Source organism: Leuciscus leuciscus (assembly GCF_965113295.1).
Source record: "Leuciscus leuciscus genome assembly, chromosome: 1".
Taxonomy (NCBI): Eukaryota; Metazoa; Chordata; class Actinopteri; order Cypriniformes; family Leuciscidae; genus Leuciscus; species Leuciscus leuciscus.
In genome coordinates, this window is record NC_138725.1 from 25,924,669 (window position 1) to 25,938,609 (window position 13,941).

At 44.9% G+C, this 13,941-nt stretch overlaps 2 protein-coding genes across 4 annotated transcripts in view; one reads left to right on the top strand and one right to left on the bottom strand.

The window, feature by feature from the left end:
- Nucleotides 1-12,154, top strand: part of LOC309498471 (uncharacterized protein) — a 180,273-nt gene extending 168,119 nt beyond the window's left edge. The window contains exons 6-7 of one of the 2 annotated variants that reach the window (XM_082169238.1): nt 11,384-11,484; nt 11,576-12,154. In XM_082169238.1, coding sequence (XP_082025364.1) covers nt 11,384-11,484; nt 11,576-11,641 — 167 coding nt within the window. In that variant the 3' untranslated portion in view covers nt 11,642-12,154. Of the gene's footprint in view, nt 1-11,383; nt 11,485-11,575 lie in introns of those variants that run through there. The other variant, XM_082169239.1, reaches the window with a different exon arrangement.
- LOC309501239 (uncharacterized protein) overlaps nt 1-13,941 on the bottom strand; it is a 72,889-nt gene that overhangs the window by 38,047 nt on the left and 20,901 nt on the right. Inside the window, exon 4 of one of the 2 annotated variants that reach the window (XM_082173304.1) lies at nt 10,019-10,809. The exons of the other annotated variant lie outside the window; for it this stretch is intronic. Coding sequence (XP_082029430.1) covers nt 10,803-10,809 — 7 coding nt within the window. The 3' untranslated portion in view covers nt 10,019-10,802. Of the gene's footprint in view, nt 1-10,018; nt 10,810-13,941 lie in introns of those variants that run through there. 2 annotated transcript variants of the gene reach the window in all.

A 13,941-nucleotide genomic window follows, 5' to 3' on the forward strand; every position in this document is an offset into this window, starting at 1 on the left:
TGCACTGTTATTTGACGTTGAATGATTTTAAAATTCAAATGTCTGTCTGCAATAAATGCATGGGTGTGCTCGAACATGTCACTGATTCCGGAGGAGACACGGGTTTTCCACATGTGCAGTTTTCTTTTGAAAGCCTCAACTCGTTCATGCTGCACCACAGTGTTTATGTTTGCACCTTGCATTGCTCTGTTAAGCTTGTTAATTTCACCGAATATGTCTGAAAGGTAGCTGAGTTGAGCGAGCCATTTGTCATCGTCCAAAAACTCAGCAAGGTCTGGTCTCTTGTCCGCAAGAAAGTCACGCAACTCCTCCCTCAGGCTGAACAGACGCATCAGCACCCGCCCTCTGGACAGCCACCTCACGTCAGTGTGCATCAGCAGGGTATGGTAATCAGCGCCGACCTCTTCGCAGAGCGCAGTGAATAACCGGGAGTTGGTGGCTCTGGCTTTCACAAAGTTTACGATTTTTACGGCCACATCTAAAACTCCATGGAGACTGGGTTCCATTTCTTTTGTAGCAAGCGCCTCTCTGTGCAGAAAGCAGTGCGTTGAAATCGCAAGGGGTGCAACACCTTTGATACGCTGAACTACCCCGGACTGCCTGCCAGTCATCGCAGCAGCCCCATCAGTACAGACACCAATACAGTCGCTCCAGTTTATCTCATTTGATCTCATGAAATTATCCAAAGATTCAAAAATATCGTTTGCCGTCGTCGTGGTACGCAGCTCTTTACAAAACAAAAAATCTTCTTTTATTTCGTTTTCCCATTCATAACGAACGTATGCGAGGAGCTGTGCCACTTTTGACACATCAGTAGACTCGTCTACTTGAAGTGCGAATTTATTACCACGAAGTCGTGCAGAAAGCTGATCCCTCACGTCTTCTGACATTGTTGTGATACGACGTTTGACTGTATTATTTGATAATGGTATCTTAGCCAATTGTTTTGATTTATCTTCTCCAAATAATTCCTTGACGATCTCTGTTGCGCATGGCAAAATCAAAGTTTCTGCAATTGTATGGCCTTTCTTTGCTTTGGCGATTTTTTCAGCAACTGTATACGATACTTTTAAAAGTTTCTTGTCAGTAGCTGTGATTTCCCTCATCTCATTTTGCGAGAGTGTCAATTCTTTTGCCTTGCGTTCAAAAAATGCCCTGGGCTTGTCGCGGTATTGGGGATGAGTTGTCTGAAAATGTCTTATTAGTTTGGACGGCCTCATGCACTCGTTAGCAAGGACTTTGGCACAGAAAATGCACTGTGGCTGGGGCAGAGAGTCTTTGCTACGAGAAAATGAAATAAAACCATAGTCCAGGTAACTGTCTTGGTATTTCCTGCATTTCGTGTTTCCCGTATTCGTATTGCTAGCACTGCTAGCCCCGCGAACAGACTTGGTGGGAGTTTCCTCACCTGGGTCCAGTATGTCTGGGTCATTGCTACCAGCAGCTGTAGGCGAATCAGTGGGACTCTGACGTTTTTGTGGAGGACGAATTACAAATTTGTCCATTTTTTGGTCTGCTAATTAGCAAATTTTTCATTAGCTAATCTAATATGATCGTTCTTGATACTTACTGCTCAACACTTTTCAAAATATGACGCGACCCCCCACAGAGCTCGCTGAGGCCCCCTTGTGGGCCGCGACCCCCCTGTTGGGAACCACTGCTATAGGGTTATCAAAGTAAAAGTTGTTTGTTTGAACCCTTTGGGCAACTTGGGCATTTCTCAGAATTCAACTTTCAAGATTCTCCATTCATTTGTCCTATAGACAAAATGAATGGAGGTCAATGGGACATGTTCACGTGGCCTTATCCTGTTAATTTACTGTAACAACTACAAAGCTACTCTCAATACACATGAGACATCTACAGTGGGCAGAGCAAGTATTTGATACACTGCAGATTTTTCAGGTTTTCCCACTTACAAAGCCTGTAGAAGTCTGTAATTTTGATCATAGGTACTCTTCAACTGTGAGTGACAGAATCTAAAACAGAAATCCAGAAAATCACATTATATGGTTTTTTTAAGTAATTAATTTGTATTTTATTGCTTGACAAGTATTTGATACATCAGAAAAGCAGAACTTAATTTTTGGTACAGAAACCTTTGTTTGCAATTACAGAGATCATACGTTTCCTGTAGTTCTTGACCAGGTTTGCACACACTGCAGGGATTCTGGCCCACTCCTCCATACAGACCTTCTTCAGATCCTGCAGGCTTCGGGGCTGTCGCTGGGCAATACGGACATTCAGCTCCCTCCAAAGATTCTCTATTGGGTTCAGGTCTGAAGACTGGCTAGGCCACTCCAGGACCTTGAGATGCTTCTTACAGAGCCACTCCTTAGTTGCCCTGGCTGTGTGTTTCGGGTCGTTGTCATGCTGGAAGACCTAGCCACGACCCATCTTCAATGCTCTTACTGAGGGAAGGAGGTTGTTGGCCAAGATCTCGCTATACATGGCCCCATCCATCCTCCCCTCAATACGGTGCAGTCGTCCTGTCCCCTTTGCAGAAAAGCATCCCCAAAGAATGATGTTTCCATCTCATGCTACACGGTTGGGATGGTGTTCTTGGGGTTGTACTCATTCTTCTTCTTCCTCCAAACACGGCGAGTGGAGTTTAGACCAAAAAGCTCTATTTCTGTATCATCAGACCACATGACCTTCTCCCATTCCTCCTCTGGATCATCCAGATGGTCATTGTCAAACTTCAGACGGCCTTGGACATGCGCTGGCTTGAGCAGGGGGACCTTGCGTGCGCTGCAGGATTTTAATCCATGACAGGGTAGTGTGTTACTAATGGTTTTCTTTGAGACTGTGGTCCCAGCTAGAGTTCTCAACGGGTCGGGTCGGCCCGACAAACCCGACGGGACCCGCGGGTTCGGGCCGGGTTCGGGTCGAAAATATAAACAAATGACTCGGGTCGGGTCGGACCTCGGGCTTAATCTTTTCCGCTCAGTAAAAAAAAAACAACAAAAAAAAACCATTTATTATCATCGCTGCTGTTCACCGTAAAGAAAGTCTGGCTGCTGCGCGCAACGTGCATCATGGAGAGGGGCGAGGGCAGACGCCGCTGCGTGCATGCCTTTAGCCTGGAGAAGAAGATGGAGTTGGTGAAAGTAAACTTGCTGCAGGTGAATTCACCGTCGCTACTACAGCCTATTTATATATTTAAAGTTTATTGTTTCAGTTGTTTGTATTGTTAAAAGGCGTGAACATTAAAGGTTGATTTGAATTCGCGTCTGCTGGTCATGATAATACGTGTATGAGAAAAAAAAATCCGACGCGGCGTCGGGCCGCGGGCCGGGTTCGGGCAGATAATTCATGTTGATGTGTCGGGTTACATCGGGTCCGGGCTTTAAAAGCCACGGGCCGGGTCGGGTCGGGTTGTAATTTTCAGGCCCGTTGAGAACTCTAGTCCCAGCTCTCTTCAGGTCATTGACCAGGTCCTGCCGTGTAGTTCTGGGCTGATCCCTCACTTTCCTCATGATCATTGATGCCCCAGGAGGTGAGATCTTGCGTGGTTCCCCAGACCGAGGGAGATTTACCATCACCTTATTGCATTTTCTAATAATTGCGCCCATCCTAGCATCCCATCCTTGTGCATGTCTACAATTTTATCCCTGATGTCCTTACACAGCTCTCTGGTCTTGGCCATTGTGGAGAGGTTGGAGTCTGTTTGATTGAGTGTGTGGACAGGTGTCTTTTATTTTTGTTTTAGATTCCATCTCTCACAGTTGAAGTGTACCTATGATAAAAATTACAGACCTCTACATGCTTTGTAAGTGGGAAAACCTGCAAAATCGCCAGTGTATCAAATACTTGTTCTCCTCACTGTATACTCTCCTCACTGTATAGCTTAGCTAACATAGATAGCTAACTGTGGTTAGCAAACTGTTGCTAGCTAACGTTAGCTAGATGTAATGAGCACCAAATACCTATAAATATGACTTAATGACTTATGATAAATAAGTATACAAAGACACAATTACAGATATGATAATAATTATGTAATAATACATACCCAACACAGAAAGATCACCTCAAACAGAAAGATCACCTCAGTTTTCTTGAGCTGTAGTATTGTTTACCTCAGATCTCCATTGTGACCATTGAGCACTGTTAACCCTCTGAGGTCTGAGCTGTTTTCTGGGCCATGGAGGTGTTCTGACATGCTCTGACATTTGTGTTTTTTTCTGTTACTATTGACATTTTCATGGCTAAAGTCTGATTACACTGTATTCAGCACAAACTCTGCTACAATAATATATCAGCAGCATGTATGTAAAAGTTTGTAGTTTTGAGATAATGACATTTATGCGTGGTTTGTGAAAATACAAAAAAAAATTCTCACTGAAATAAGGCCATGAAACCCATACTGATTATTTCTTCACAAGACTTTTGAAAATTGTATGACATAGCCTAGAATATTTGCTCCAAAACTATGTGAAAATCACCCTGACTGCTCATTCAGATAAGACAATATATTGATTTAAAATTTCTAAGACGTGTTTTGTGTGACAAAGCCATATGCGAAGAGGCGTGATCATCTCATGAATATGTAAGCTTTTAACACCTGAGAAAGACAAAGACACTCCCCTAACTGCCCTATTAGGAGCGATCAGGCCCTGTCATTCAGAGCAACCTTGCACAAAGAATGAGGAGATTTAAAAAAGAATGGCTTTTAGATTGTTTGGATTTATTTACAGCACAACACAAACCAAAAATACAAATGACAAAAGAGCACATTGAAAACAATGATCCAAAGACAGAGACCTTTGTGCCATTCCTAAAAACATTGTACATACCTTTAATTTCCAAGGTGTTTGATTTTCACTTTACCATGTTCATGTACAGAGACTTTTGTGAATGTTGAAGTCAGCAGGACTCAGTTGCATCTGGTCCCTGAAAGAAAAAAAAAAAGAAAAAACTGTGAACATAATGATATCAAGAGAAACTATAGGGCTGCACGATTTTGGGAATAGATTTTAGATTTTTCAGGTTAAAATTTCTTTTTAAAATTCACAGAATACACACACACACACACGTTTCCAACAATATATAATGAACACCAGGTTTGTTGTGCCTTGTAGGCATAGGCTACGCAGTGCTGCATAAAATAATAATAACAATAAATGAAATCTTCCAAAAGATTTCAAGAACAACTACGCTAGAGAAAAATATATTGATTATCATATGTTACTTCAAATGTTTCCATTCGTTATGATGATATGAAATGAGATAATAGTAAAAACATAAAGCCTAATGTTTGGTGCATTTTTCCTTTCAAACGCAATCGCGCTCCAAAATATGATACATTAAAACCCACAGCGCGCTCCAAAATATGATACATTCAAACGCCATCGCGCTCCAAAATATTAAACATTATGGTTATACATATCTATGTTTGAGCAGATATCCACAAACAGTATTTATCAGGAAACACGGGTCTAAATAGTATAATATTCACCATATCTAGCAACAGTTCAACTGCAATGTGAAGTTTATGCAACAATACCATAAACTAATAAGTAATAATTTCTTACCTTACATCTTTCTTGTCTTCAAATCGCGTTCTTCTTCTTCTGGGGGTAAATCCAATGTAAGCTCAGACGTGTCTTCCAAACTCGACGAAAAGCAGAGACTTGTGGAGTGTTTTGGTGTTTAGTGTTTGAGGTAACGAGGGCGTTCGCGTCCCATGTGGAGATTTGCATGTGAATCTCTTTTGCGCGAGTGGGCGTGTCGAATTAAAAAGTAATTAGCAAGCGTTTGAGATACTGGACATCCTGTTGGTTTTATACAAATTACTTAAACAGAGAATATTTGTTTTCAGTTTGAATCCGATCATTTAAAAGTACACACTTAAATGTTTATAAAGGTAAATGGCTCATAAATGTGTGAGAAGTATTCGTTGAGTTTTGTTTCAGTTTATAGACGTGCTCAAGAAAAAAAAGTTCACCGCGACGGAGAGGCAGAACGCACACCCTGTTTATTTTCTTTATTTTACAAAAGCACAATGTTTTGATTTGATTGTAAGTGGACACATACAAAAGTAGAAATATCACAGATTATTTTTTTATATTTCTTTTTTCTGTATAACCATAAATGACGGAGTATTTTAAGTTTATGTTGCTGCTATGTGAAAAAAATCCAGCAAAACGCGGGGGCGCGTTTCTCGACCTCAGAGGGTTAAGCACTTTATCCAACAAAAACAGATGTGTGGTGGCACCCCTAAATCATCATGTACTGGAAAAATATTTTGCATGTGTTGTTTCTACATATATTGGAACATTTTTAGCACCCAGCCATATCAAAATTCAAGAATTGTGTTTTTTGATGCACCCTAATATATGTATATATATATATATACCTCATAACATCAGTAACTCGACAGCCCTACCTAGAACGGTTTTCCTCAGCGTTTGTAATGTCTGTACAATGGGCAGCTGTGCGAAGATTCATTAATATTAAAAATGTATATTACCCAAGAATGAATTGCATTGCTATCCCACCCCAAAACATACAATAATAACAACGATAAATGCTGACCAATACTTAATTATACTACTTTTTACTGAAAATGATATAATTCAATAAAACAAACAAAATGTGATGGGTCACATTCTCGTAAGGGCAGGTGGAGTGATGGAGGGTCTCGTAAGGGCAGGTGGAGTGATGGAGGGTCTCGTAAGGGCAGGTGGAGAGATGGAGGGTCTCGTAAGAGCAGGTGGAGTGATGGAGGGTCTCGTAAGGGCAGGTGGAGTGATGGAGGGTCCCGTAAGGACGGGTGGAGTGATGGAGGGTCTCGTAAGGGCTGGTGGAGTGATGGAGGGTCTCGTAAGGACGGGTACAGTGATGGAGGTTCTCGTAAGGGCAGGTGGAGTGATGGAGGGTCTCTTAAGGACAGGTGGAGTGATGGAGGGTCTCGTAAGGGCTGGTGGAGTGATGGAGGGTCTCGTAAGGGCGGGTGGAGTGATGGAGGGTCTCATAAGGGCGGGTGGAGTGATAGAGAGTGTCTCGTAAGGGCGGGTCTCGTAAGGGCGGGTGGAGTGATGGAGGGTCTCGTAAGGGCCGGTGGAGTGATGGAGGGTCTCGTAAGGGCAGGATGAGTGATGGAGGGTCTCTTAAGGGCGGGTGGAGTGATGGAGGGTTTCGTAAGGGCAGGTGGAGTGATGGAGGGTCTCGTAAGGGCGGGTGGAGTGATGGAGGGTCTCGTAAGGGCGGGTGGAGTGATGGAGGGTCTCGTAAGGGCGGGTGGAGTGATAGAGAGTGTCTCGTAAGGGCAGGTGGAGTGATGGAGGGTCTCGTAAGGGCGGGTGGAGTGATGGAGGGTCTCGTAAGGGCCGGTGGAGTGATGGAGGGTCTCGTAAGGGCAGGATGAGTGATGGAGGGTCTCTTAAGGGCGGGTGGAGTGATGGAGGGTTTCGTATGGACGGGTGGAGTGATGGAGGTTCTCGTAAGGGCAGGTGGAGTGATGGAGGGTCTCGTAAGGATGGGTGGAATGATGGAGGGTCTCGTAAGGGCGGGTGGAGTGATGGAGGGTCTCATAAGGGCGGGTGGAGTGATGGAGGGTCTCGTAAGGGTGGGTGGAGTGATGGAGGGTCTCGTAAGGGCAGGATGAGTGATGGAGGGTCTCTTAAGGGCGGTTGGAGTGATGGAGGGTTTCGTAAGGACGGGTGGAGTGATGGAGGTTCTCGTAAGGGCAGGTGGAGTGATGGAGGGTCTCGTAAGGATGGGTGGAGTGATGGAGGGTCTCGTAAGGGCGGGTGGAGTGATGGAGGGTCTCGTAAGGGCGGGTGGAGTGATGGAGGGTCCCGTAAGGACGGGTGGAGTGATGGAGGGTCTCGTAAGGGCTGGTGGAGTGATGGAGGGTCTCGTAAGGACGGGTACAGTGATGGAGGTTCTCGTAAGGGCAGGTGGAGTGATGGAGGGTCTCTTAAGGGCTGGTGGAGTGATGGAGGGTCTCGTAAGGGCGGGTGGAGTGATGGAGGGTCTCGTAAGGGCTGGTGGAGTGATGGAGGGTCTCGTAAGGACGGGTACAGTGATGGAGGTTCTCGTAAGGGCAGGTGGAGTGATGGAGGGTCTCGTAAGGGCTGGTGGAGTGATGGAGGGTCTCGTAAGGGCGGGTGGAGTGATGGAGGGTCTCGTAAGGGCGGGTGGAGTGATAGAGAGTGTCTCGTAAGGGCGGGTCTCGTAAGGGCGGGTGGAGTGATGGAGGGTCTCGTAAGGGCCGGTGGAGTGATGGAGGGTCTCGTAAGGGCAGGATGAGTGATGGAGGGTCTCTTAAGGGCGGGTGGAGTGATGGAGGGTTTCGTAAGGGCAGGTGGAGTGATGGAGGGTCTCGTAAGGGCTGGTGGAGTGATGGAGGGTCTCGTAAGGGCGGGTGGAGTGATGGAGGGTCTCGTAAGGGCGGGTGGAGTGATAGAGAGTGTCTCGTAAGGGCAGGTGGAGTGATGGAGGGTCTCGTAAGGGCCGGTGGAGTGATGGAGGGTCTCGTAAGGGCAGGATGAGTGATGGAGGGTCTCTTAAGGGCGGGTGGAGTGATGGAGGGTTTCGTAAGGACGGGTGGAGTGATGGAGGTTCTCGTAAGGGCAGGTGGAGTGATGGAGGGTCTCGTAAGGATGGGTGGAATGATGGAGGGTCTCGTAAGGGCGGGTGGAGTGATGGAGGGTCTCATAAGGGCGGGTGGAGTGATGGAGGGTCTCGTAAGGGTGGGTGGAGTGATGGAGGGTCTCGTAAGGGCAGGATGAGTGATGGAGGGTCTCTTAAGGGTGGGTGGAGTGATGGAGGGTTTCGTAAGGACGGGTGGAGTGATGGAGGTTCTCGTAAGGGCAGGTGGAGTGATGGAGGGTCTCGTAAGGATGGGTGGAGTGATGGAGGGTCTCGTAAGGGCGGGTGGAGTGATGGAGGGTCTCGTAAGGGCGGGTGGAGTGATGGAGGGTCTCTTAAGGGCGGGTGGAGTGATGGAGGGTCTCTTAAGGGCGTTTGGAGTGATGGAGGGTCTCGTAAGGACGGGTGGAGTGATGGAGGGTCTCGTAAGGACGGGTGGAGTGATGCAGGGTCTCGTAAGGGCTGGTGGAGTGATGCAGGGTCTCGTAAGGGCTGGTGGAGTGATGCAGGGTCTCGTAAGGGCAGGTGGAGTGATGGAGGGTCTCGTAAGGGCTGGTGGAGTGATGGAGGGTCTCGTAAGGGCGGGTGGAGTGATGGAGGGTCTCGTGAGGGCGGGTGGAGTGATGGAGGGTCTCGTGAGGGCGGGTGGAGTGATGGAGGGTCTCGTAAGGGCTGGTGGAGTGATGGAGGGACTCGTAAGGATGGGTGGGGTATGCAGGGTATCGTAAGGTCTGGTGGAGTGATGGAGGGTCTCGTAAGGACGGGTGGAGTGATGCAGGGTCTCGTAAGGGCTGGTGGAGTGATGCAGGGTCTCTTAAGGGCTGGTGGAGTGATGCAGGGTCTCGTAAGGGCTGGTGGAGTGATGCAGGGTCTCGTAAGGGCTGGTGGAGTAATGGAGGGTCTCGTAAAGGCAGGTGGAGTGATGGAGGGTCTCGTAAGGGCTGGTGGAGTGATGGAGGGTCTCGTAAGGGCAGGTGGAGTGATGGAGGGTCTCGTAAGGGCTGGTGGAGTGATGGAGGGTCTCTTAAGGGCGGGTGGAGTGATGGAGGGTCTCTTAAGGGCGTTTGGAGTGATGGAGGGTCTCGTAAGGACGGGTGGAGTGATGGAGGGTCTCGTAAGGACGGGTGGAGTGATGCAGGGTCTCGTAAGGGCTGGTGGAGTGATGCAGGGTCTCGTAAGGGCTGGTGGAGTGATGCAGGGTCTCGTAAGGGCAGGTGGAGTGATGGAGGGTCTCGTAAGGGCTGGTGGAGTGATGGAGGGTCTCGTAAGGGCGGGTGGAGTGATGGAGGGTCTCGTGAGGGCGGGTGGAGTGATGGAGGGTCTCGTGAGGGCGGGTGGAGTGATGGAGGGTCTCGTAAGGGCTGGTGGAGTGATGGAGGGACTCGTAAGGATGGGTGGGGTATGCAGGGTATCGTAAGGTCTGGTGGAGTGATGGAGGGTCTCGTAAGGACGGGTGGAGTGATGCAGGGTCTCGTAAGGGCTGGTGGAGTGATGCAGGGTCTCTTAAGGGCTAGTGGAGTGATGCAGGGTCTCGTAAGGGCTGGTGGAGTGATGCAGGGTCTCGTAAGGGCTGGTGGAGTAATGGAGGGTCTCGTAAAGGCAGGTGGAGTGATGGAGGGTCTCGTAAGGGCTGGTGGAGTGATGGAGGGTCTCGTAAGGGCTGGTGGAGTGATGGAGGGTCTCGTAAGAGCAGGTGGAGTGATGGACTCATAAGGACGGGTGGAGTGATGGAGGGTCTCGTAAGGGCTGGTGGAGTGATGGAGGGTCTCGTAAGGGCAGGTGGAGTGATGGAGGGTCTCGTAAGGGCAGGTGGAGTGATGGAGGGTCTCGTAAGGGCTGGTGGAGTGATGGAGGGTCTCGTAAGGGCAGGTGGAGTGATGGAGGGTCTCGTAAGGGCAGGTGGAGTGATGGAGGGTCTCGTAAGGGCTGGTGGAGTGATGGAGGGTCTCGTAAGGGCTGGTGGAGAGATGGAGGGTCTCGTAAGGGCAGGTGGAGTGATGGAGGGACTCATAAGGGCTGGTGGAGTGATGGAGGGTCTCGTAAGGGCGGGTGGAGTGATGGAGGGTCTCGTGAGGGCAGGTGGAGTGATGGAGGGTCTCGTGAGGGCAGGTGGAGTGATGGAGGGTCTCATCCATGGCACCATCTCCAGGATTCAGCTCTGGGCTCTTCATCCTCAGTGCTCACACCAGTCTGCTGACATTTCAGATCCTACAAAAATGCATAAACATAACACAAAAGCAGTCATTTTAACCGCACAATGTCATTTGATTTCAGTATTATTTTAGAAGGCAAAAACTCTTTTTTTCACAATTTTTTTCACACATCAACTTTCCTTGCAGGTCCTGCTCCACCACAAAAGATCTGCAGCAAATGCACAGAAATCAAGAATCAGAAAAGTGCTGTAATAGCTCTGTTTGAAATTACAATAATTAAAATAAACTACAACTTAATATTTAAATAGTTGTTGTTATTCAAGTGTCACTCAAAGCCTTTGATGACAGCATTCAGCTTCATGAGCCACTCTCCACCGGATAAACACACATCTGTTCATCTGTCCCTGTAACATCCAGACAAGATTCACGTTACCTCTGTGATTTATGAGCTCAACACACACATGTTCATCTGACTCTGGTAACATCCAGACAAGATTCACGTTACCTCTGTGATTTATGAGCTCAACACTACTTTTACATGTTGCGGTTGTTTGAACTTTTTAACCAACATAAATGTTCCTCAATTTATCAACTATTACAGTGATATTTTTTTTTAAATTATACGATAGGTCAGTCAATGGTTTTATTTTGCAGGGAGGAAGGACTTGAAGAAACCAGAGGAAATAGAGATGCCTGCAGTATTACAATGAAATATTATAATAAAATACTGGTAAGTGTTGAGCAAATCTGTAGCAATATCTAAAATACCAAAAACGTATTGAGGATTGTTTCTTGTTTTCTTTTTCTTTTTTTATTCTCAGAAAAAAAGAGGGGTGAAAAACTCTGACCACCCTGAAGAAACAGTGACAACATCAAGTTTAGATTAAAATATTTTTTACAAATAACAGCAAGTTCTATTTTCATTTATATGGATTTTATGGACATTTGCCTTCAAGGCAAATCTGTAAATTTGTTCAAGGTCATTTTCTTGTGGTTTGTATATAAACTGCTTTAAATATAATATTATATACAGTAATGGACATATTCAGACGTGTGTAAAATCCCCTCTCTGTTCTGTGTGATGGAGCTGATTTGGTCATGTCTTCTGTTCCTGTTTTTAGCTTCTTTTTATTTTTTATCACATCTAATCCTTCTGCAATTGTGTTTATTATGTCACCTTTCCTGAGATGTATGACTCTTGAATTTGTTTGACTTAATTATGATTATGGAATAGTCTATAGATGATTTAATAATCACCATTATTATAGTCACTTGAAGAGATACAAACAAACAAATTACTTTCTCATTATTTTTTCCTTTCTTTTGTTTGTTTACCTGCCAGTAAATAGTTTTTTTTGTGTGTCAATGCATCTTTAAAAATAAAAGCCATGAGTCTCGTGTGTCACTCTGTCATTCAAAAATCTGATCCAAAGTTGTTTTTCTTGTTTAAAAAAAAATCTGTTCTCCCTAAAAGCTTTTTTTCCTAGCAATTTCTACCTGTTAAATATTTTTTAGAGCTTGACATGGCTAGTAAAAATGTTATTCATTATAAAAATCCCTATGACTTTGTATGGTGAACAATTGATTATGAATTTTTCTGATAAATATTCTTCTGAAAAACCTTCGTCTGAAAACTCCCCAGAAATAGAATATACAAGACTGCTTGAATGGATTTACTGCAACTGATGACGATGAAACAGAAAAGAGAAATGTTAAAGTCAAGGGCAAAGTTGAGATTTTTATGGACGATCTTATAGTTAAACAGCTCCAGAGGGACCACGCAAAAAGAGACGGAGAAGACGGAGAGAAAGGCGCTGGCAAAGGTCCTCCACAAAGGCTCAACCCTACCAAGACGAACGGATTCATCATACTCAGCAGTTAATAAAGATTATCAAACAAGTTGAACGATTAAATAAGAAGATAATGAACATTGCAAACAGTTTTATGGTTGAAAATGAAATAAAATGTTCAAACGAAGAGGTGTTGAATTTGCAGAGCCAGTTCAAGTTACTTAAAGCCTAATTTGAGCTTGGCCGGTCTAATTTGAGCTAAAACCTGCAATGTAGTTTTGCAGAAGAACTTTTGACGTCTCCAGCTTCAAACATAAAAAATGTGTGAGGTCAGAGAAGGGTCAAAGGGGTTATGATAGAAGAACTTATATACGCCATTTAATGTACGTGCTGCATAAAATAAGTGTGAACAACAAATATAGAGAATTTGTATGTGTGCTTGAGCAAAACTTATGCTTAGTAGGGAGTACCTTATAAGGGAATTGGCTGCACTACAATGACAGCCCCTAATTAAAAGGCGTCCCAAAAAGATAGTGTTAGTATAAAAAGAACTTTAAGAGGGTTTTTCGGGGGCCGCACTTTGGGTGAAGACTTTTATGTGCTTGTGTTACTTTTGGCTTTAGAATTTTTGTCTAAATGTAGCGCCGGTTCAAGACGAACAAGTTTTGTGTGTGTGAGCTGATCTGTCGAGTAAGTTTGGATTGTTTAACTTTTCTTCAGTTAAACAAAGACAAAACTGAAGTCATTGCATTTGGAAACAAAGATGAAGTTCTCAAGGTGAACGCATACCTTCACTCTAGGGGTCAAACAACTAAACAACTCCTACTGTAGTCACATTCAAATCCAGCATTAAAAACACTTCTGTTTAGCTATGCATTTACTGATTGAGCACTGTGCCGCTGTTCGTCCGACTGTTTGTACTGTACTGTATTTTATTTTTCTAAACGGTTTTAATTATTCTTATTTCTTTTTATTATTTAAATTTATTCTATGTAAAGCACTTTGAATTGTCTTTGTGTATGAAATGTGCTATATAAATAAACTTGCCTTGCCTTGCCTTGGATCTGTATCAAGGGCAAGCGGGATATTTGAATTCAGGCTTGTGGTTCAAAGCAAACGTATTCATCAAGAGCAGTCTTGAATAGTTGTGGGCAGATCAAGGCTTTGTGAAACACTGAAATAGTTGAAGCCACTCGACACGTATTGTGTCGAGGCTTCGAAACACTGACCTCTAGTGGTCAGAACAGTGTAAATGCAACAAAAACCCATGCCAAACATGCATAAAAATACTTTTTACAAATCTACTGCACATTTTTTATTGAAAGTAAATTATTTTAAATGCAATTATCTAATCAACTAATTAGATTATCAAGTGTATTTATGTTATTTTTCAATTG